At 38.4% G+C, this 23,047-nt stretch overlaps 1 protein-coding gene across 6 annotated transcripts in view; it reads right to left on the bottom strand.

The window, feature by feature from the left end:
• Positions 1-23,047, bottom strand: part of LOC119782282 (VPS10 domain-containing receptor SorCS1) — a 324,729-nt gene that overhangs the window by 44,069 nt on the left and 257,613 nt on the right. For all 6 annotated transcript variants that reach the window (XR_005280651.1, XR_005280652.1, XM_038283182.1 and 3 more), the window contains exons 10-14: positions 21,813-21,959; positions 20,918-21,020; positions 17,571-17,647; positions 7,955-8,046; positions 7,474-7,581 (exon numbers count right to left, since the gene is read on the bottom strand). Coding sequence is in view for 4 of the 6 variants with exons in the window: in XM_038283182.1 (XP_038139110.1) it covers positions 7,474-7,581; positions 7,955-8,046; positions 17,571-17,647; positions 20,918-21,020; positions 21,813-21,959 (527 nt within the window). In the remaining 2 variants the exon portion in view is untranslated. The remainder of the gene's footprint in view (positions 1-7,473; positions 7,582-7,954; positions 8,047-17,570; positions 17,648-20,917; positions 21,021-21,812; positions 21,960-23,047) is intronic.

The raw sequence follows: 23,047 nt of genomic DNA, 5'->3' as shown, positions 1-23,047 counted from the left end.
TTATAGTCTTTGGACCAGAGTCTCTGAAAAAGAAGCTGATTAGCCAGTCACTTCATTTGGATGGGATTAAACTGATTTCAGATAATAAAGTAAAAAATCTTGGTGTTATTTTTGATCAGGACCTGTCATTTAAATCCCATATCAAAGAGGTTTCTAGAATATCCTTCTTTCATCTGAGGAACATTGCAAAAATTAGAAATCTCCTGTCCAGGGGTGATGCTGAGAAACTAGTCCATGCATTTGTTACTTCAAGGCTGGACTATTGTAATTCTTTACTATCAGGAAGTCCACAAACTGTAGTTAAAAGCCTTCAGCTGATCCAAAATGCTGCAGCCAGAGTTCTAATGAAAATTAAAAAGAGAGATCATATCTCGCCTATCCTGGCTTCTCTTCATTGGCTTCCTGTTAAATCAAGAATAGAATTTAAAATCCTCCTTCTCACATATAAAGCCTTAAATGGCCAAGCTCCATCTTATATCAGAGATCTGATTGTTCCTTATGTTCCTAACAGAGCACTTCGCTCTCAATCTGTAGGTTTACTAGTGGTTCCTAGAATTTCTAAAAGTAGAATGGGAGGCAGATCTTTTAGTCATCAGGCTCCTCTCCTGTGGAACCAACTACCAGTTTTAGTCCGTGAGGCAGACACCCTGTCTACTTTTAAGGCTAGGCTTAAAACTTTCCTTTTTGATAAAGCTTATAGTTAGGGTGGCTCAGGTTATCCTGAACTATCTCGATAGTTATGCTGCTATAGGCTTAGACTTTTGGAGGACATAGGGATCCCCATTTCATCATTCTGCTTCATTCTCTCTCTGTTCTCCTATTCTGCAGAATTTGTTAGTTCAATCTCTAACCTTCTGCTCTCTCTGCTTTTCCTCAGAGTGTTTGCGTAGATTTCAACCCTATGAACCCATTGGGTGACTGATGGGTGTGGCCATTGCTCATGGGGTTGATGTTACAATTAAAGACTGATTAGTTAAGCTGATTTGAATTACATTTGTTCATGCTGCTGAAACTATTAAACTTATTATATTTATGGATTCCAAATTGTTCTTACTTAAAGGTATAGAGGACGATTTTTAATTTCCGGATGGATCATCTAAATAAGTGGTCCTCCTAACTGTCAATCATTCTGGTGATATGTCTACATAAGGCCGCCCTGCATGTTCACCCAGTTAGCTATCTTTTTCTGTGCATATATCAGGAATATATCTGTGATGAGCTATGGTTTCATCCAGTCATTGAAGCTCACCTTTCTCACAACGGTTCTTTGAAAATGGAGGAGGGTCGTAAGAGAAAAAGTGTATATGAAGTGTATGAGAAGAAAAGAAAGGCCTCGGAACAGGCAGATATATCCCAGAATGCTTTGCGTGGAGAGCTTTCCTCGCAAAGCATTATGGGATGTGCTGTCACAGTGGCCTGCTATCGCCATAGGATGCTGCTACCCAACAGCGGCGCCTAACAAAAAAAAAATGGCGCAGGCACCGCACAGTGGAGGAGGAGTTACGTGACCAACAGAACAAAAAGCAATGATTATCTGTCTGAACAGTCAGTTAACTGAGTTCACTATAAAGTTCACTATATAGTCCCTGCTCTATATAGTGATTGAGTCATTTAGGGTTAGACGTTTGGACAGCTACTTTTAAACAGAGCATGCACGAGCAGAAATGGGATTGTGCACGCTCTCGCATGCGTTTCAGAGGTGTTCCCTCTCTGGAGCAGGTACAGGATTGTGCATGTGCATTTTTTTGTGGAGAGGGCTTTTAAAAAATTCTTGAAAATCATCCACAATACCTTTAAAGAGCAAATTGCAGGAAAAATGTTACCCTGCAAAGTTTTTTTTTTTTGTAATGGATCATATTTAAAAAGTTTCAAGTGTTTTGGCCGCCATAAAAAAGTGAATTTACCAATAAATGGGACATTTTTAGCTGTCTTTAAAAGCTTCTTTTTTTTTAACGATTCATCATTTGATGTCACATCAGTGAGTCAAATAACCGGCGCTGCTTCAGCTTTGTGTGGAGAGCGGGTAATTATCTGGGAGAGCAGACATGTAATTGAGTTTAGTAGAAGTTGGAGATTGGGTTTATTGATCATAAACATGGTCAAATATTGAGTTTGTGGGGGCTGCACAGACTCTGCTGAATGATGCTGAAAAGAATGAAACTTGTTCCCTCAGATGGACTGAGGCACCACATCTGTTCTAGTCCCGATGCAGATCTTACTGCAGCAGACAGCTCAGTAAACAGGAGATCCTACGATGGATGGCTGATAGGGAGCTGTAATAAGAATCAGTATGAATCTTGGAGAAACTTTAAATAAAGGGAAGAAAACCGGATCTATTCTTGCTGCCGGATATTATCTCCCCTGCATCTGGTGGTTCTTACTGATTACAACCTTAGATTTTGCACTGAGTCCTGTTCTCAAGTTCTAAAATCAGATCATTGCATAAAATCACTCAGAATTACGCCTGTGGTTCAGAAAATGCAGGATGCTGCTCAACTAAACTATTGTGGTGAAATGCCTCCACTGATTGTTCTCACACCAGATCTCAATCTGTCTCCTTTGGCCATCAATTCTCCCCTCGTCTCCTCTCTCTCCGCGTTCTTAAGCAAAAGGCTCATAACGATAGGATTGCAGTCCATCATATGTGCAGTTGCACACATTTAAAGCCTCTTTATTGTCCAAGTTAGCAATGGTAACTCTGACCCACTTTACGTAATTTCCATTGCCTGTTAGATACAAAAGAACTATGTTCAAACAAAAAAAACCAAAAAGCCTAAATAGTTCATATATAAGTAAATTTTGATAAAAAAAAAACGATTTCTTGCTATTTTTCTGAACACTCATAACATTTCACTAAAATTCCACCAAACTAAAGGGATGCAATTAGAGGTGGTTTCAAGATGTTAAGGTGCTAAGATTGCAATTTTCTCAGCGAAAAAAAAAAGCTACGAAGTTCGAACGTCACAGAGATGCAGGGTAAGGAACGCTGTGGAAGGAGATCATGCATGCAGGTGAATCATGATTGCATTTAAGCCACTTAACTGACATCTGGCCTCCTTCTCCCAAGCCTCTGTGCAGCACATTCCAGCACTAACGCTGGTTACTGTAAAGTTGTCAAATTAAATAAAATCTAGACCGATTCAGTCACTTATCATAAATGTACTAGACACAGAAACACATTTTAAAACACGTTCTCCTCCATATTTGAATATACAGTATATGCGAGAAAAGTACTCTGAAAACATGAACGGCGTGCCCCACAGACTCTGTCATGCAAAGGAGGTTATGTTTGTGGCCTCCTTTTTTTGTCGGTCTTACATTTAGCATGATTACTTTAAAAGTTATAAAAGGATTTTTATGACATTTTCACCAAAATTGCAACTCATGTCAAGGAACGATACATTAAAACTTAGTAATGAATCAGATCATGTGTGATTTTAGTTATATAGTAGCAGCTATTCAAAATGGCCCTTCCCAGTCAAACGCGAGCTGAATGTCAGTCAACTTGCCTGCAACTCCCAGCATAATCCCCTCCATGAACGAAACATATTTTTTTTACTGTAACTCCACCCTTTCACTGAATTACAGGGAGAAGGTGCTTCTCTTTAGATCTTAATGTCCTCATCATCAAGGTTGACCTTTATATCACGGCTTCAGGTATCGAAGGGGTATTGATCCATGATTCAAACTGGTCAAAGGAAAATAAACTTTTCTTTTGTTATTTAACAATATTCTGATTCATTTTCCATCTAATCTAGAGGCAGGTGCAAATAAAAATGTTCAGAGAGGTAGTTACTGGATGAAAACACTCTTAATTACACTGCTAAAAGTGGAGATGGGCCAAATGCTTCCAACTCCATCATCCCCATGAACACTGGGACGTAACTCAATGGGAAAGGAAATTATTTCTTATTTCACCTATTGTGTATATTAGCTGCAACATATGAATCAATATGCTAGGACCAGAAAAATGTGATTGACAGATGACCATTGATATATGATTGGCCGAATTTAGGTGTTCAGGCTGACATATAACTAACTGGCCTGCATAAAACAAAACACAGATTTAAAAATAGAAAATAGAAATTTTCTAACTTCTGGGACAATATTGTCTAATAAAGAGTACATTTATATACATGTTTAAGCCAGAATGATTTTAAATTTAACTATGACTTTCCTACAACTTCAAAAAGGAATTTTAGGGGACCAGCCAAGGACCCATGAAGAAAAGTGGGGAAATTTTGAATGGCTACTACTGTAGCGGCACCAAAAAAACCTAGTACACTGTAAAAACAACTAAAAATTGTTCACCTTACTAAGATTTTTGCATTCACTGACAATAAAATTGCCAGTTGGAACTTGAACTGCCTGTTGTGAGCCAGTTGAACTGACTTTCATAAGTTTCTGATGAAAAGTTTATCTTATTCTATAAATTAAGTTTAGTTTACTTTGAAGTTGTAGTTGACACCCAGTCCGAGCGAGGTCATCTGCGCATGCTCATTTCAAATTTGTCATGGCAACCGGCTGCTACGGGGTTTTCATGGATTTTCCCAGGAGCTCCCTTCTAAGCCATCTGGTCACTCTGCTGGCGGTAACTTTCCCTGAGGAGTCGTCCAAGAGAAGACTAAGGCACTGGTTTCCTGTCATCTCTGGCAATATTGCATTATTTGTAAGGTTTTAACAGGAGTTGGAAAGTGAAAAAATATATGCTGAAACCTGATTTGCTTTAAGCATAAGATTACTTGTTTACATTGCTTGTTTACATTTGGAATTGTAAACCTGTTTTTGCCAAAGTGGTTCAAATAAACATGCTGGTTTACTGGTTTACTGTCAGTGGATGATTTAATGGGGGGAGGGGGGGGGGGGGGGGGGGGGGGGGGGGGGGGGGGGGGGGTGTTTAAACTCAAAAATTTAAGTTATTACAGGGGATGGTAATTAAATTAAAATAACTTTTTACAGATAATCTGAACTTAAAATAATAAGTTTTTACAGACTTGAAAGTTCCAGTAACTTGAATTAAAAAAACTTAGTTGACAGAACTTGAAAAACTGACACAACTTAATAAGTGTAGTTCTACAAAACTTAAAAAATTAAGTTGATGCCTTCAACTCAAAAATTCTGTGCAGCCGGTTGCCTTGAAATTTTGAGTTGAACTAACTTTTTCGTTTTTACAGTGATTATGTTTAAAATGTTAGGATTACATTGATTTTGTTTGGTTAACTTAAGCCCCCCCCCTTTTTTTTTTTATCTCCGGTTAAAGTACAACCAAACCTACCATGTTAAGTATGAAAACAATTTTACCTGTTTATGTTCAGCATAAAAACATAATTTGTTTGAAAGTCATCTGACCATAGAGCAGCTTTACATATAGCAAGCCGCATCCCTATTTTATTTTGATCTAATCCAGAAATATTAGCAATAGGTTGTGGGGATAATAGAGTAGAGCTCTTCCTATATAAAGATGCAGAAATAATAAAGTTTAGATTTGTACCCTGTTCTTATGAAGCAACATTAAGGAATAATCTGGTAAGACAAAAAAAGGTGGTAAAGATTTTTGTTTCAGTCTTTTTTTTTTTGTTTCTAGACAGCAGAACTAAAGAAAATATTTCAGCTTCAAACCAAAACAAAAAGTCTCCAAACAATATCTTTCCTCCACAAAGTCATCCAGCATGACTCATATTACGTCTCCCTGTTTTTGTTGTCGTGTTACTCAAATCTAATAACACAAACCAAACAACAATCAGACAAAATGATGAGTAATCTGTCTTTATTCTGATGTTAATAGGAATATATTCTGCCGTTTTTCACTGACCACAATCTAAATGCAATTCAGGGTTATCAGACCGACTAGGACGCTATTCCTTTTCCAGCTGAGGAGTTTCTTTATGTGTGTGCGTGTGTTTGGCTGACCATACAGCAACATATTAATCACAATCTGTCAATTAGTGCTGGAGGCATCCGACCATGACAGGCACTTACTGAAGAAATTAGTACAAATTGATAAGAAAGCGGTGCATGATGGTCTTATGAAAACTGATGGTTCAGTGTTCGAGGGCTTATTCTCAGAGTATCAGTGTTATCTTTACAAAACTTCATATTCCTCAAATAAAAAACAGGGAAAAAACGCCCTGTGTTCCTCTTAGGACTGCAGAGTGCTGTCATATTCCCTTTCTCCACTCGTTTCTCCTGCTGCGCCCCCATCACTCTCCCGCCGAGCAGCACCGCAGACCGCCGTCACTCCGTCATTAATGTCAGGTGTCATGAAACATTGATGTGTCTATGGAGACCCTTTGGAAACATGCCCCCCAGGTCCAAATCTGTGCCGCAATAACGGGGGGCGGTGCTGCGTCATATGAATGCTCCCAGCTCGTGGCTATTCTAATAATAAATGTGGAGGGAATCTTCATAACTCTGCTCTCTGAGGGCAAACTGATTCATGCTTGCCGCTTTGCCCAATTTCTAATGCAGTTAAAAGTTTTCAAAACGCAACTTTTTTTTTCTTATTTTCCTGTCTTTTTGATAATTTTGATCATTTTCCTTCATGCTCTTCAAATGGACGGTCGTGCTGTCGCCGGCTGCCAAAGCATTGATCTCCTGTGATCGCAATCTGGAGACAGCCAGTTTTGATGTTGGCTAGACCTTGGTGGAAGACTTTTTTTTTTATTCATGAAGAAGAAATCAGGCAGAGGGGAATGCTGAATGGCTCAAAAGGCAAGGCAAAGCTCAGGTTAAAGGAATTCATCTGTTGTCAATGTAGATTAAAAACATGTAGTCAGTATCCTACCTACAGCGGTCTGCATGCAGAGAAATACGTGCCTGGAAGAGTACTCAGGTATAAAAGTAGGGTAGTTTGTTAGTTTATGAATAGTTTTAGAGTTTTACAAGATTAGATTCTTTTAAAAACAGCAGTGCCCATTGTTTAAGAGAGTATATGTGTGACTGGGAAACAATTAGAGTGGTGCAGGTGGGCAATTAATCATTTTAAAAGGTTTATTTCTTAAGTCATTTCAATTACCGATATGACCTTCAGCTTCTAAGTGCCTCTATATTGTAGGAACTGCAGTCATGTGAACTTTTGGGTGTTTGGATTGTGGTTTGTGTTATGTCCTAATTATTCATAGGCTTAAATATAAAAAGAAAAATATTCACAAAACACAAAACAATGACAACTGAAAACACAAAATGAAAAAAAAATCCTGAAATATGACAGCTGATATAGAGCAAAGTTACTGTGAAATCCTTTTTTTTTTAATTAAGAAGTATTTCACATTATGTAGATAGATGAAATATGCAATAAAAAGCAATGTTTTTAACTACAAATATTATGTTCAATAATATCAAAAAGGCCAAGTTGTCAAGGGAGTAGGAGAGAGTTTTTTTTCTCCCCTGCATACACTCACTAACAGCAAAGTGTTGTCTTAAATTTGCCATCCTGATATTGATACATTAGATTGCTATATATCTATTACTCACGTCATGATGAGGGTCTCCTCCCCTGGTTCGCCCAGCACTCCGTCCACAAACAGAGGCGTGTTGGTGAAGCTGTACTTGTTCCACTGCCGTCCTTCGTCAAAACTCAACCTGAGAACACAAACAGCTGCTGCACAAGGGATCCATGCTAATCCCCTGACTGTGTGCATAAGCTAATGACCCTTAGAGGTGTCTAACAACTTTATTTCATATTCTATGCAGGACTGAGGGACTCTGCTCAGTGAACAGCGATGGGTGAGAGCTACACTCATTATGACTTCAAACACGGAGAAGGGGAAATCGAATGACAGTTGTAAGAGCAGTCATTTTCCACGGCTGCTGGCTCCTCTAACAGGAATCATATCATCCTCCAGTTCGGAGACAAACTCATTTGCTTTTTTGTTTGACTAAGTTAAGACTTGGAGCTCCCTCTGAGGGAATTAGTCATGCTGTGACAAATAGCGGGTTTGTCGTAATGACTCACCACAGGTGTCGGATGGGAAGTGGAGTGTGTCTTATTGCCACCAAGGCTCCACCTTGGTCGAGATAAAGCACAGCATACTCCTCATCAAAGATCTGCAGAGGGAGAAAAAAGGCAGAGAAAATTCAGTGAAGTGTGACTTTTGTAAAACTGCACACGCCAAGATTTCTCCAGCATTATACTGAGCTTTACAGTATTTTATATTAGAACATAGTGAACATCTTGGCCTCTTGGTTTCACAATAGCTTTTAAATGAACTTTCATCAACTGTGTACAATAAAGTCAGAACTCTGCCAAAAGTGAATATGCTTAATAAATATTAACAGTTTCATCTAAAACACTTTTAAGTTATTCTCCATATGCATTTCGAATGTTTTAAATGTACGGATTCTCTATAGGTATGCTGCTATAGGCTTAGACTGCTGGAGGACATAGTGACCCCTTTTCATAATTTTGCTCCATTCTATCTCTATTCTCCCTTTCTGCAGTATTTTGTAGTTCAGTCTCTAACATTCTTCTCTCTTTGCTTTTTCTCATTGTGGCTTAATCTGGTCTGTTCCTGGAGAAAAATATCAGCTGTGCTGCTGCCATCAACACCTTTGTTTATAGATTTTAAAGCTTGGCAAGTTTTTTTGTGTAGTCCTGTTTCTCTCACTGTGACTAACTTTATGTGCTCTTTCATCCTTTGACATGGAAGCTGGCTCAACTCGTCTGCCTGGCTTTGTGTTTCCCAAATCGGGCCGCCTGTGGAGCTGGTTAATTGTTGCCTTTTTTATCTAGAACCCCAGTCGGCGTTCGGAGATGGCGGCTCACACTGAGCCTGGTTCTGCTGAAGGTTTCTTCCTGTTAAAAGCGATTTTTTTCTCTCCATTGTCACTACAAGCATGCTTGGTGTGGAGGATTGCCTTCGAGTCAATGAGTTGATGCAATCAGATGGTTTTTCCTAGATAGGAAACTTTGAACCAATACAACTGCATGATCTAACTGAATAAAATTCAATTGAACACCATATACCTCCAACACTGTATTTCACAAGCATGAGCTCATTTTTCTTCTCTGTGATCATGGCTTGCATTTTATAATACTGTATATTCTCTCCTACTTATGTGTGGATCCTTTTCTATGCACTAATGTCAATATTTGTCACTTTGTGAGTGGAACCAACCAAAGAAAATAAACTGCCTGTGATTGGCTAACGTTCAGGAAATCCCACCTCTGATTTCTTCTCCATTATTGTGGTTAGTAGCGTTAGTAAAGCATCTTCAGGCTAATAGTCGTACTCTTCAGGAGTTGAATTCTGAGTTCATATTGAACAGCCATCCCTGTCATTAACTGACAGTTTAAAAAAAAAACAATGCTAGAATTAAAAGTGAAGAAGGCTTAACAGTAGCTGCGCCTGCTGTGGAGTATACATATCCAGGTGCAGCGGGGCTGCCGGGGTCAAGTATGGTACCCATAGGCTTTGGTTATCAAACAAAGGTTTGGGTTGCTGCCTGTGACCATGTCTTCCCCTCTCTATATCAAATTTCCTGTCTGCCTATTAACAAAAATAATATGCCACTAGTATCCTAAAAAATAATCTTTAAAAATGAATAGAAATTTTTGTGTTCAACTATAAACGTAAGCTTCATTTAATCCTTACATCCCACAATATAAACATTGAATATTAATGTCAGCTTAGCTCATGGAAAGTTCCAAATTTGACAAATAAAACTGTAACTGTAGTGGATACTAAAAAGTTTATAACGCCATAAAAATATTTTGCCCAAGTGAAGTAGTGTAGTGTTTGCATCGTATTGAAGAGATCTTTTTCAAAACTGATCTGCAGATCGATCCTGAATTAAGTTTGTAGAGGAGGACTTGACACTGGAGGTTGTTCCAGAAATGCAATGACTCTAAACATAGAGTCAGTGCAACAACTGGCTGATTTAGATCCTGGTAAAATGGTATATAGCATCCATTATAGTCAGGGGACTCAAAGGCGTTATAAATGACATTCAGTCACTCACAGACACATTGGTGGTGGTGGACTACATTTTCTTCAATTTAGCGTATTTAGCTTAACCAGTCATGGTTAAGCTAAATACGGAGACTATAACAAGCTACATTGTATCCACAGGTGCCCTGGGGCTCGCTGACAGAGGCACAGCTTCTATACCAAAGTCCCACCGGGCCCTCTGATCACTATCAGTAGGCATGCAGGTAATTTGCCTTGTCAAGGTCACAACAACAGAATTCGAACCAGCAACCATCCAGTTGAAGGATGAACATCTATTCCTGTAGCCCCAATCAAAACATGTTTCTGAAATTACCACAATTAAAAGATCAAGCGACTTGAATGGCCTTGATTTGTAATGAAGGTACCCTTGAGTTTAAACCCTCTCAAAGATGAAGCGTGATCGAATCTGATCTGTGCAAGGAAAACAGTAGCAAAAATAAAAGTGGCCCCAAAGCCCTTTATAAAGTTCTGGGAGAGTATTAGGACACATTAAAAGCCATGTAATGTCCAGGTAAATCTGGACCAGGTCATCAAGGCCTCTGCACCTGATTGCTTAACAATTGTCTTGGAAATTGTCCCTCATGGTTCCCCCTGCGGGTGGTGACCTGATGTTGCATTTTCTGGCTTTGCCTGGGCAGTCCCAAAAGGAGGAACCTGACCATCAGAAGCTAACAGATGAACCCCAACCCAAACCTGGTTCTAGAATGAGGTCCAAGCTTTGCCGTATTGAGCAACGCCATGTGCCTTCATTATTAGGGAGTGTTTAGAATTGCTCTTTTTCTTACCTGTTACCTAGAGCCTGTTTACCTTGGAAGATCCTACATGTGGCTTTTAAGCCTTTGGATCATCTAAGCACTGAAACCCCTCTGTCACATTGGGGTTGTGTTCGGGGAGGGGAAGTATCGCTTTTATTACACTGGACAATGTCTTTCTACCTGCCTGGGAGCACCTTCGGCTTGCCCTGGCAGAGCAGTTGGAAGTTGACTGGAGAGAATGAAGTCTGGGAGTCTCTGCTGTGACTGCTACGCCTGCTACCCAGTCCCTGGTAAGCAGAAGATGACAATGACTAAAAAGCCATTTTTCAAAAACCCTGAAGTTGTTGAAGAGATTTTGTAGCAGAGATTTGACTAGTTCCCTTTCTGTGAAAAGCATTTATTTTTGCAACCAGACTCCATTCTAGGTTATAACGGTCTTTCTTTTCTTAAAATATTCCTTTTGAAATATGCATACCAGACATTTCCTCTTTATCAGCATAAACCTACAATTTAACCATTCCTTGAGACTTTGGATAGCTAATCTGTATGTGTGGCATCTTTCAATATATGTAGTCAGTCACATTAGTTACAGCAGCAGCAGACAGTGTGCCCCCAGATGTTTTACCCGTCTGTTACATTAACAATAATTGCAGTGCCACTAAAAGTACCTACATTCTATCCATGGCTGTGGTATACTACGAGTTTACTGACCTTTTTATGCTTGAATTATTTCTTTCAAGCATCGACCTGGTTCCAATTTATTCTGGCCCAAAAGGTAGCAGAGTTGGGGTTAAATCTTGTCTTTTGTCTGACCATCTCCATTATGATCCGTCTTCAAGGGAAACCTAGTAATGATTTGTTTTCTGTCAACCAAAGGATCTTTACTGGCTTTGACTGCAATTTCCCAGCAAAGGCTGGAGGGATGTTGACAAAAAAGATACTCTAATCATCCACTCTGTTGTCCATACTGATTTTGCTAACATCTAAAAGTGGCCCTGTTTTAGTAAATAATATTTTTTTCTCCATCTGAAAATGTCAAAACACATTAACTGCTTGTAGAGTGGTAGTCAAGATTGGATTGATGCAAATGGGAAAAATTATGTTGAAAGTGCTTAACATAAATAACCAACTCATGAATACTGAAGAGGACAATGCTAGCACACAAGGATCTGTGTTAAAATATATGCAAGATCTTTAGAACTTACTGAGAAAATGTATGGATATGGAAGAAAAGATTTAAAAAACCAAAACAACTAATGCCCTGATTCGGCTTATTGGTAGCATACCAGTCTTTTGCAGTTTTTTCTGGGTTCTCTTTCTTCGGTTTAACCTAAATTACTGATACTGCAAAGAACTGACTTTAGGATGTCTTCCTGCACCATCAAACCCCATACTGTGAAGAAAGGTTGCCAGCAGTGCTTGTTAGTGCTGAGATATGGTGCCTTCACTGAACAAAAAAGGTTTAACATTTTGACTTATGATCAGCAGATCAGTGTTCAAAGCCATTTAAGCTGAGAAGTAACCGACCTTCAGTGACCGAGCACATTCAGTTCAATTAAACCTATTTATATTATGTAGCACATTCACAACACACTTTACTTGAACAAGTCAATCAAATCTTCTGTACAGATCCCTCCCACTGAACATGCACACAGTGATAGTGGAGAGCAAAAAGGCATTTTTAACAGGAAGAAACCTCGAGCAGAACCGACTAAGTTTGATCAGCCCTATGTCAAGGCTGACTGGGGTTTAAAGAGAAAAAAGGGACAAAAGGACATAGCCTCACTGATTCATAAATGCTCTCTGTGTTAGAAAATCTAATGGTAAACTGGCTCCACGGGCGGTTCTGTCTAGGAAAGAAACAGCTTTCTATTTCTAGTTTTCTAAGAGGCTATTAATTCAAATTGAGGCACTAAAGCTTTTTTGTTTTACTGTTTGAGTCTTGAGAAATGGCTTATCTTTATCAGAACAATGGAAAATAGAAACACAAAGTCTGGGAATGGCAAACACAGTTGTTTTCAAACTAAACAATTTGAATACTGTTTATTTCATTTTGTTATAATATGTGTTTATTGTGGTTTGAAAGCCAAATCTAAAAAAAACTACCAGGTTAGCTAGCACCTATAGTGTTCTTGAATGAGATATTAACCTGTTACATTAACATGTAACTATTTTCTTTGTGTAAAGTTATGCTTTTTTTTTTACCAGTATGGGTTTTTCACACAATGTGATGCTAACTTTATGTGCTTCTCATCCACTCATTAAACTTAATATTCAAAATATGACTGAATATTCTGTGAAAATGATTCCCCAAAAGTCTGTTAGCCATTAGGTTATTTGAAAATTTTGCAAAAAAGTGGTTTTTAATCATAACCTCATCAATTTTCATTGGTCTCTTTTCCTTCTATGTATACGAAGCAGCTATTTTGTTTTGTGAAGTTTCACTATGTTAAGAACTTCTATTTAATATATGTTTAATTTAGAGTTAAAAAAATCTTTGCTAATGAATTAATGAATTATTTGAATGGAAGTTGACGTGAATCTACATGTGTGCAGAGTTAGCTGTTTGACCATGACTGTACCAAAGTTCACTCCTTTATCTATTGTCTCGAACAGGTGTTTAGGGTTTGTGTTCACAGGAAAAAATATAACAGACTAAAGGTTATTTAGCTAAATTTCCCATAACGTAAATGCATCCTAATTTTGAACGACCCTCTGTATGTCAAGGTTTTGGTTCTGTTTTAGTTTTCTTTTTGAGTTTATAGTTTCACTTTGATCCATGTTTTTCTTTTTTTTTTTCTAGTATAATTGGTTTAATTCCTATTTTTGTGGTGTTTTCAGGATATATTTGAGTTTTTAGGTATTGCTTGTTGGTCCTCTTGTGTGGGTCTCCTTTCCCCTAGCTTCCTTTAGTGATGTTATGAGATGAGCCGAGGCTTAGAGGAGTGTGTCGAGTACTGCAGGGGGTGTTTCCGCGAGGAGCGTATCAAGGCTTGCTTTACTTGGGGGGGAGCCAAAATAGATGATCTCCAAAGCCTCGCTACCCGCCATACCACATCACCGCTTCAAGAAGTGGTTCAGCTCGTCGTTAACTTCGGCAGCCATTTAAACAGCCTCAGTGTTCAGTCAAGATGTGGGAGTTGGTAGGAGAGTTGGATAGAGTTTGGATGGGATTCTAAGTTTTTATGTCCAATCTAGTTGGTCAAAACTAGTTGGTTGGATTAAACAATGTAATGATAAAAATCTGAACAAGTCACCCATCATAGATATAACTGATTGCAAGTAGTATTGCTTGGTGAAAGTATGTCATCTGTTTAGTGGTGTCAGCTGTAACAGATGGGCTTCCTTTCCGTGGGTTGTTGGTTCAAGACCCAACTCTTCTAAGTTTTGATAAAACACAACTAGTATTTTGGCTAATGTGACTAATTTGTATTTGTTGCCCTAGTATAAATATAGATTGGTAAAATTACAAAAAAATAGATTGGTGGGTTTAACGAGAGATTGGTTTAACACATAACTTCCAACCCGATTAAAACCACAAACTAAAACTATTGTGTTTGAATAAAATGACTAACACCTTTAATTTTCTTATAATTTCCCAACACTTTCACTGTCTGCTTGGGCTTATTTCACTAAAATGGCAGAAAAACTATGTACCTAAAATTATTGTTCTCTTCTAAGACATTTACACACAAAAAAACCTACTAAAGATTTTATTATACAGACCAAACATTAACAATGTCAAATGAACTTATATGGGAAGAAAACAAACAAACAAGAAAAACTATATTGCAAAAAATCACAATTATATTACTAACTGTAGTACTTCACTCCACCAGTAGGTGGTGACCTGTTCCCATGAAGCTTCATGAACTGTGGGGATCATTGAAGCAATTTGGCCAAATGGTTCAATGCCTCATAAGGCTTCATCTCACCATCACTAGCTCCTTTCTAGACTCCTCTGTTCACACCTGCTCCCAATCTGCTAATTAGCCTGCTCTTTGTATCTCTCCCATTTATTCTCCTCCTGTTCAGTCAATGTTGCTGGTTTGTCGTCATTTCTTTGCCCCCTTGTTGTGAGTATTCCTGGTTACCAGTATTTTTGGATTTTATGGATTTACGTTTTTGGATTTTTGCTTCTGTTTCCCTTTTTGTTTAATTAAATCTTGCAAGAAACCAACTCAGCTTCAGTCTCTGCATGTGGGTCCTGTCAAACCTCCACCCCATTGTGACAATGTAAACCCCAGAGATGGTTTTGTGAAAAAAAATCCCTGTAGATCACCAGCTTCTGAGATGCTCAGACCAGCAGGTGTTGCACACAAAAAAAAAAAAAAAAAACTTGCCTTATTCAGTCACTTAAATCAACTATCTTCCAAATTGTGATGCTCAGGTTGAACTTCTCAAATTCATCTTCACTAATGCCCAAATGTACTAAAACTCTCCCTTGTCATTGGTGAAAAGCCATTTGTGCTAAAAGGCAGGAAGCAACTCCAAAAAGCTCATCATAAGAGGGAAATGTGAAGTTCTCTAGGATTTCCTCATTAATGATAATGGCTGCCCTGACTTTGGACTCAATAAAACTCAGATGACTGACCCTAGATTCTTTGCTTATCCACTCTTTTTGCTGTTTAGGGTTTGCCATATTTGTTCATTTCCAGCGGCTTATCAATGTTTGTCTTACAACATGAAATCACCCATCACTCATTGTGTCTTAGTTCCTTCCTTCAGTATCCTCTGCCAGGGTCGCTGGAAGTAATTTTGAACAGGGGGTGCTGTTAAAATGTTTTTTTTTGCTGTTTTTTTTTTTGGGACTAAAGAGCTATGAGCCTATAGGCCTATTTAAAATACAATAATAATAAGTAAATTCACTACTTTATTGTCATGTACACTTTAGTGCACACAACCAGGGTCTGTATAACACAGGCATTATCAGTTCTCAGGTAAATATATATATTTGCGCTATTAATTAAACTTCACAATAACACAATAACAACGTAGATTTGGTCAGCTGGCATGAACCTGAGTCACTGTGTTTATGTCACACGTGACTCTATTAGCTCCAAAATCCTTTCACGCAAACCACAAGGATAAAAAATTATATTAGTACACTATTTAACCAATACTAAACAGTTGTCCACATCCAATACACAAATAATAGAAGATCAAAATAACACTGTAAAATACTATGGTTACGTTAAACTGCACGGATAGATCTGAAAGTGTGCGGCGACACCATGCTCTTACTTTGAGCTATGCAGGGCGCCCTGCCTGGTTTACAGGTGTCCAAATCTCAGGTGCGCTCTGATGTTGTAGAAATAAAGTCTTTCATGAGCGGATGAATCCAAAATAAGTTTCTATCCATATTTCCTCTTCTTTGTGTCATTAGATAATGTAAATTTATTAGTCTGCTGCCACTACCACTGCTTACTTGACGTTGCCATGACGTCACTTCTGTGACCTTGCCTTGATTAGGCCTCAAAATAATAAAATAAAAATACAAATATATGTAATAGTAAAATAAAAAAGACAAAATAGTTTCCCAAAATATTCATAAGAAGATAAATTGTGCAAAGGATTTTAATAGATTTTTTAAAATCTCCCTCTCACCACTAGGGGGTGCTGCAGCAGCCCCACTTCCCACGGCTTTCGTGTGTTTGTTTCCTGTCTCTATGCCTTTTTTAAATTTTTTTTATTTATCAAGTTTTTCAAAGTCTGACACCTTTCTCATTAAAAGCTTTAAATTCAACTCGCCATTCCCAGGTGTTTTTCTGCACCTTGCTCCAGGTTGAGACCAACTTCTAATGACAGTTAGGGGCCAAAGACGGCGTAGCTCCTTTTCCTTTGCCAAACCTGCCTTGGTTCAGTGGGGACCGCTGAGGTCAGGATGACCTTAAGGGTTCTGGCAGCGTTGCAGGGCTTGATGAGAGGATGTTTTTATGTAGGCTTTGGGCATTTCAGGGTTTGGTAGTTTCCTGGCTCCCAGACTCTCCGGGATGCTTCAGGGACTTGGCTCGCTTCTGTCAGAGCTACCTTCAATTTGGCATTACTGGGACTATTATAATCTAACTCTATTGCTCCTTTTTACTTCCAACCACACTATTAAAACCCAGGCTTGCTTAGCAGGTTCAGGCTCATGATGGTGGCGGATGCACTGGCTCTGAGTATGGCCCTCCCTGGGCTATATTGGGGTTTGCTCTCCTAGATTTCTCCCTGTGCCTCTTTGGCCTGGTAATTCCTACTTTTTTACTTCAATGCAGACCTCCTTTTGTGTCTCAAACATAAAAATCTTTACAAGAAAACACACAAAACCAGACTCAAAATAATCCAGATGGCTGAAGGTCACTCAGACACAGGTTTCTATTTTGATGACAGATTTAATTTGAAGACCATATTGAGATTACTTCATTTCCTACTTCATTTAAGCAACTGGATGAATTTCAATGACAGGATACTAAAAAAATATTTATATTTAACCGTATTGTTTTGCTTTTAATGACACAACCAACTAAAGAAACTCAAAAAAGAGGCAAGATAAGGTAGGAGTGTTTTATAACCAACAATAAACTCTTCAATGTGTAGCAACTCAACATCTAGTGAAAGAAAGAAAGGCAGCTTGTAAGGTTGGCAAAACAAAAGTGAACCAGATGTCAGTCATCTGCTGCCATGGGGAAATCTATTTGAAAAGCTTGTAGATTCCAACAAAATTATAACTTCCTTTAGAAAGCAGAAAAAAAATCAAAGTCTACATTCCCATCAAAGGTGGTGTCACATTGTTTTACCCTTCCACATGTCACAGCTTAACTGGAATTACTTCACAGGACAGATTGTAGGAGCATGACATTCCAGCAATAAAAGGAGCACTCACCTGTCTCCACGTGTTTCCTGCATCAGAGGTGATGAACACGCTGACATTGCTGGTGGTCAACTCTGAACCGATGCAGCCTGCAGATAAAAATTCACACAAGACAAACCGCATTTGATGATGGATGGATGTGTACACAGAAAATAAAGCCCATTTCAGATCAAATCTAACTTGTGCGCGCTGAAAGTTTCCAGTCAGCGGTGGTCCTACTCTGCAGCTGCAGATCTCGGCTGTAATTACGGTGCTTCGGCAGATCTACGCCGCACTCTGACATTTGCACAGGCTGCAAAATTAACCAATAAATCCTGATTAGTGTATTCATCTCTCAGCACTTTGGACCACATTAAGACAAGCTTTCTTAATCCAGTGCAAAAGGCAGTAATTGCTTTAATTCAGCCTGTAATTGGTGCCAGGTGGTAGATTTTCACATGCGTGATTGTTCCCCAGGAATGAACCCTCCATGCGAAACAATCTCCTCGGCACACAAACAGGATGAAAGTCGGGATTCTGCGTTCTCTGCATTAAGGAAGGCTATCTATGAAAAGTGACCATCTAAGGTTAGATTTCAGTGAATCTTTTATATCTCATTTGTAGCAGAATGAGGGTAATAAAAATCCCACCAGCAGCTGAGTTTCAGTTTTACAGTGAACAGATCGCTGCTTTATGACTCAGCCTTCTTCCGCTCCTCCATGCGGTCCCTTCCCTCTTTAGACCTTATCAATGGAAATGTGATCATGATGGCTGAAAATGTTCTAAAATTAGATCCCCGGATGGAGTGGAAGAAGTTATTTAACAGTTATTTTCCCCCATCATGACCCTAGCTGGAATAATGACGGATTAAAGCAAATGGGTCGATTGTTGCACCGAGAGCTGTTTAATTCACTGCTTCACGCTTGGAGTGCGAGCTGGGCCTTCTGCAGACCCCTGAGGTGTGTGCTGATGAGTTATTGACAGTGTCGGTCCATATGGGAGTAAATATCAGTGAGGTGTGAATCCACCTGGAAGGCAGCTGGTGTCACATCTCTCTGTTTTTCTTTTCTTCACTCTGCGACGAGGCAGGTCTTTTTTTTTAATGTTCTGACGTTTAATAGTTTTGTATTACTGACTCTTGTGCACTGGGACCAGGGCAAGGACCATTAAATTATCTTTTTTCAATTCCCTAATATATATTAAACCCTAAATTAAACAGATTTTGAGCATTGAAAATAAGTGTTAACAAACCATTGGCATCTATTCTGACTTACCTTTACTTACTGGTGGACAGCTATGGAGCGATTATTGTTCCATTATTTTGCAAGCAAAATTTTTAAATGGAAAAAAAAAATGCACTCCAAACATGAAACTTTAACAAACGCATTTTTTTTTTTTTATATTTTAACATTCTGTTCAATGTTTTTTTTCCAGATTCTATATTTTCTAATTTAACTAAAAATCTTATTTTTTGCTTTTTTTTTAAATCATTTTCATATTTTCAAGTTTAACTTTATTAAACTCTTATTTTTTCAATTTCTTTCATCAGATGCTAGATTTTTTAAAATATTTTCTTTATTTTCTCTTTTATAAAATTAGTTTTATGAATTGCACTCCTTCCAAATTTTATTTTATAGATAACATTCCTTTAGCCCAATTAATAAGTTACTATATATGAAAATTATGAAAGAAGAAATTCTAAAACGACTAATTAACATCAGAAACTGAAGAAAATAATAAGTTAAATTTTGGATAGCATTTTTATCAAATCGCATCAGAGGCTAAATTGTGTCGGGCAAATTTAAGCCTTAAGAAGTTTTATATTATAAACTGCACATTTTAAGTGATATTTAAGTGATTTAATAACCTGTAAAAAGTGAATCACATTTTTAGCTTTTTATTATTGCTTTTGTCTTGAGTAGAATCAACAATGCCTTCCCATGTCGCTCTATATCGAAACAGCTGCAATAAAATCATAAAAACATTTATTCTGGTGACACTATTAGTATTTCTTTGCTAGAAACCAAAGAAAGTGTTGCATCAACTCTCAGAAGCTGAAAAAAAATACAATGAAAATAATTTAATAGCACAAGAAAATCAAAAAATATATTTTAGAATGCAGAGTCTTAGTAAATATATTGAAATACACTGGAAAAAATATATAAATCTAAATGTGTAATTTTCTCCTAAAACAAGTGGATTTGTTCTTAAATTGAGGAGGTAAGTGAGACACTTTGCCACTGGAACAATACAATTCACGTCTTATTTGAAGTGCTTTTATCTAATTATTTTAATTAATTATTTATCTAATTATTTTTTATCTAATTAAGGGTAGAAATGCTCATTCCATTGACAGATCATCTTATTTAAATGCTCAAATTAAGGGTAAATACACATAAATTAAGAAATATTGCCTTATTTCCAGATCGCTTTTGCAGTGTATAGATTAATATGACAATATACATTATAGTCTGATGTTTTTTTTCCTAGTTTCTACCATTTTGCAATATCCACCACTGTAGAAGGCACGGTGGCTGTTTAACCAAGAAGCATGATTGGATGAAAAAGGCCCGTCTTTGATTGGGTGGTGGTGTGGTTCATTTACATGCAGTTAATACAGTAGTGGGTGTAGAGATGGAGCAGAACATGCGCAGTAAAGGAGTAGAGTAGGAGCAAAGCTGGCGGAGCAGAGAGTTGAGGGCGTGGATCACACTGACTTTGAGATTAAACCCTCTGCTCGCTCAGATTGTTAGCTAAACACTGAAGATGGTGGCACCAAAAATCTGCCATTAAAAACGCCTTCTTCTGAGCCCTTTTTAATGAAGCTATCTGCATGTGTTTAGCGGGCTAATTAAGTGTTATACTTAACGCTGTATGTGAGAGAAGCAATTAAGTTATTTAATAAAAGTGGCTTGTAGGCGTAAAAATAATACATATCAGGGAGCTGCTCACGCATTTCATACTTTTATTTGTTAATATGTTTAGATACTCAGCATAATTCAACATCAGCCTCATATTTCTATAGAGTGGTGAGTTATTACATCAAATCCAAATAGAAAAAGTTAAAGTTTGTGGTAAAAAAAAAACAAACTGAACAAGTTTCAGGGATATGAAAACTTTAAATATCAACACTAAGAAAATGTCACTGAGTTTTACTTCCATATTGGTAAATGCACTTGCATTTGCCCACATTTAACAAATATAAGCAATCATAAACAAATTATACACCGTATTAGAAATGTAGGCTGTAAAACTGATTAGATAAAATGCAATATTAAAGTGGAGAATGAATATTTTACTCCAAAGGGTTTAAAAACAGAGAAACTAGAAACTGGCGAGACTTTCAGAGCGAAGGAGGAGCAGACTTTTTTCACACCCACCTGAGGCGACGATGATCCCAGGCGCAGTCTCCCTGCTGGCGATGTTTCCAGATGTGTAGGGGTTGGCAGACACGTGAAGATAGAGATGTAATGAGCAGTACGGCTGCAGAGGCAGAAATCAAAATCTCAATTAGACGAACCTTCGGGCCGAGCCGGCGGGATCAGTGAGAGACATGGGCGAACGCCTCAGCTGTTGCATCGACTCGGATCCGCAACCCTCCCAAGTCATAAGCTTCATCACAAACACAGCCTCCCAATTGGCCGGCCTTACCATTAATTTTGATTGGGTTAACCTTTACCGACACAATTCCCATTACGAGGCGGAGAAATGCCAGTGGAGGAGGCCATGTTGTGACGGGCTGTTTGGAGGTTTATTAAAACTCTGACATTTGCTGACAAATGACTGCATAATATGAGAAGAAGGCAAAAAATACCACAGAATATTTAATTGGTTTGTTGTTTTTCCCACAAAGTGATCATTTCTGGTCTTACACTCACGATGGGATGAGGAGTAGAGGAGCGTTTCAAACGAGTCCAATCTTTTACTTAGACTGCTGAACTTTAGCATCTGAGTGAAATCTCAAGTCAACTACGAGTTGACCGAACTCTCAGGAGCTCTCAGGAAGACAGACAGATGAAGGAGAGGAGTGTGCTTCCCTGTATGACACCTCTTCTTCCTCCGCTTGCTTAAATGGGAGGTCAGCTTATTGGATTGAATCAGAACGGCTGACCTTTCAGCTCAGCCGCCTCGGAGCACTCAGCTTTGGCGGCTGCTGTTCTGTCTGAACTCGGCCTCTTGTTGCTGCTGCGATCAGTCAGCCTCTGTCTCTCAGATGGACGCACACACACACACACACACAGACAAAAAAAAAAAAAAGAAAGCAGGCGTGCTCACCAGCACACAGTGGATACTGTTTCCTCTAAGGTCTCTGCTCGGAGCCTGCAGCAACCTCCAGTCTCTGCCACGGTTGTAGGTGATGTACGTCTTCACTTGGTTATCCGTCTTCTTGTTGGCAAGAAACATCCCTTTTATTCCAGCGACCTGGGAAATTACAGCTTCAAGTGAAGCAGGCAGACCTCAAATACCCACAGAGTACAGTTAATGTTGTACAACTGATACCTGGTATTAACATACAGTGCAGGAAAAAAAAGACACAAATAAGATAAAAAGAAAAAAAAAAAAACCTGTTCAATCAAAAATAAACAGCTCCTGTTTTAGGTCAGTTAAGATTTCCAGAATTACTTTTCTTTACCTTTCTACTACTTGAAACTACTTTAAAAAACTCCCAATAATCATGTCATGAAATGTAAAATTTAACTCTAAAAAATCTCCTAATAGGGTTTGGTCTATGGAAGATTTTTCCTTCCAAAAACCAAGTGCACACATTTGCAATTTGAGAGCAGCATTTCTTCTACTTGCAATCTAATGGTTTACTGCTCGCAATCAAAACTTCTGCTTTCTCTCAAATAGATTCTCTTCCCCATCAAAACTTCCTGTCTGCTCTCAGATCTATTGATTCTTGCACAGATAATTTTTCCTCTCGCCTTCCTTCTTCTCATGTGCAAAACAGTCTTGGCTCGAGTCATAGACCGTTTCTCAATTCACTAGAACGCGAGTACAAGTATGGGAGCACGCAGCATAAATATGGGTCATTGGAACAGAAGTTTACTGATGACATCACCATACGTTCTGCTCATCTGGAGCTGCCTTTCACCTCCTGTTAAGATAATAAATGCTGAATTTTTTCATCTAGTGAAGGAATAATAACACAGTCAGATAAACAGAAATCAAACTAACATTTTGCCAAATAAAACAAAAACTCGGCATCAGAGCCAGCGGTCCTTCACACGGCTATGCAGAGAGAGGGCTGCTGCAAACGGGCTAATGCTAGCTCTGGCTGCGGTTAGCCTCGGAGGTCCACTGGTTGCCACGGTCCTCTCAACTTCAGAACTTTTTTTTTTTAATTAGGCATTAAATTGGTAAATGGGCCATATGGTGATGCTTAAAAGTATAATATTCTCACATCTAATGATCCTAAAATGTACTTTTATTGAAAAACAGCAACAGAAGAGAGAACTAATTTAATACTCTGAGCTCTGTGAGCGCTCCATTGAAAGCTGCTGCTGCCG

The sequence above is a fragment of the Cyprinodon tularosa genome, unplaced genomic scaffold (genome assembly GCF_016077235.1).
Source record: "Cyprinodon tularosa strain WSP-4 unplaced genomic scaffold, ASM1607723v1 ctg190, whole genome shotgun sequence".
NCBI lineage: Eukaryota > Metazoa > Chordata > Actinopteri > Cyprinodontiformes > Cyprinodontidae > Cyprinodon > Cyprinodon tularosa.
The sequence above is the reverse complement of the archived record's forward strand: the minus strand, read 5'-3'. Positions and strand labels throughout refer to the sequence as shown.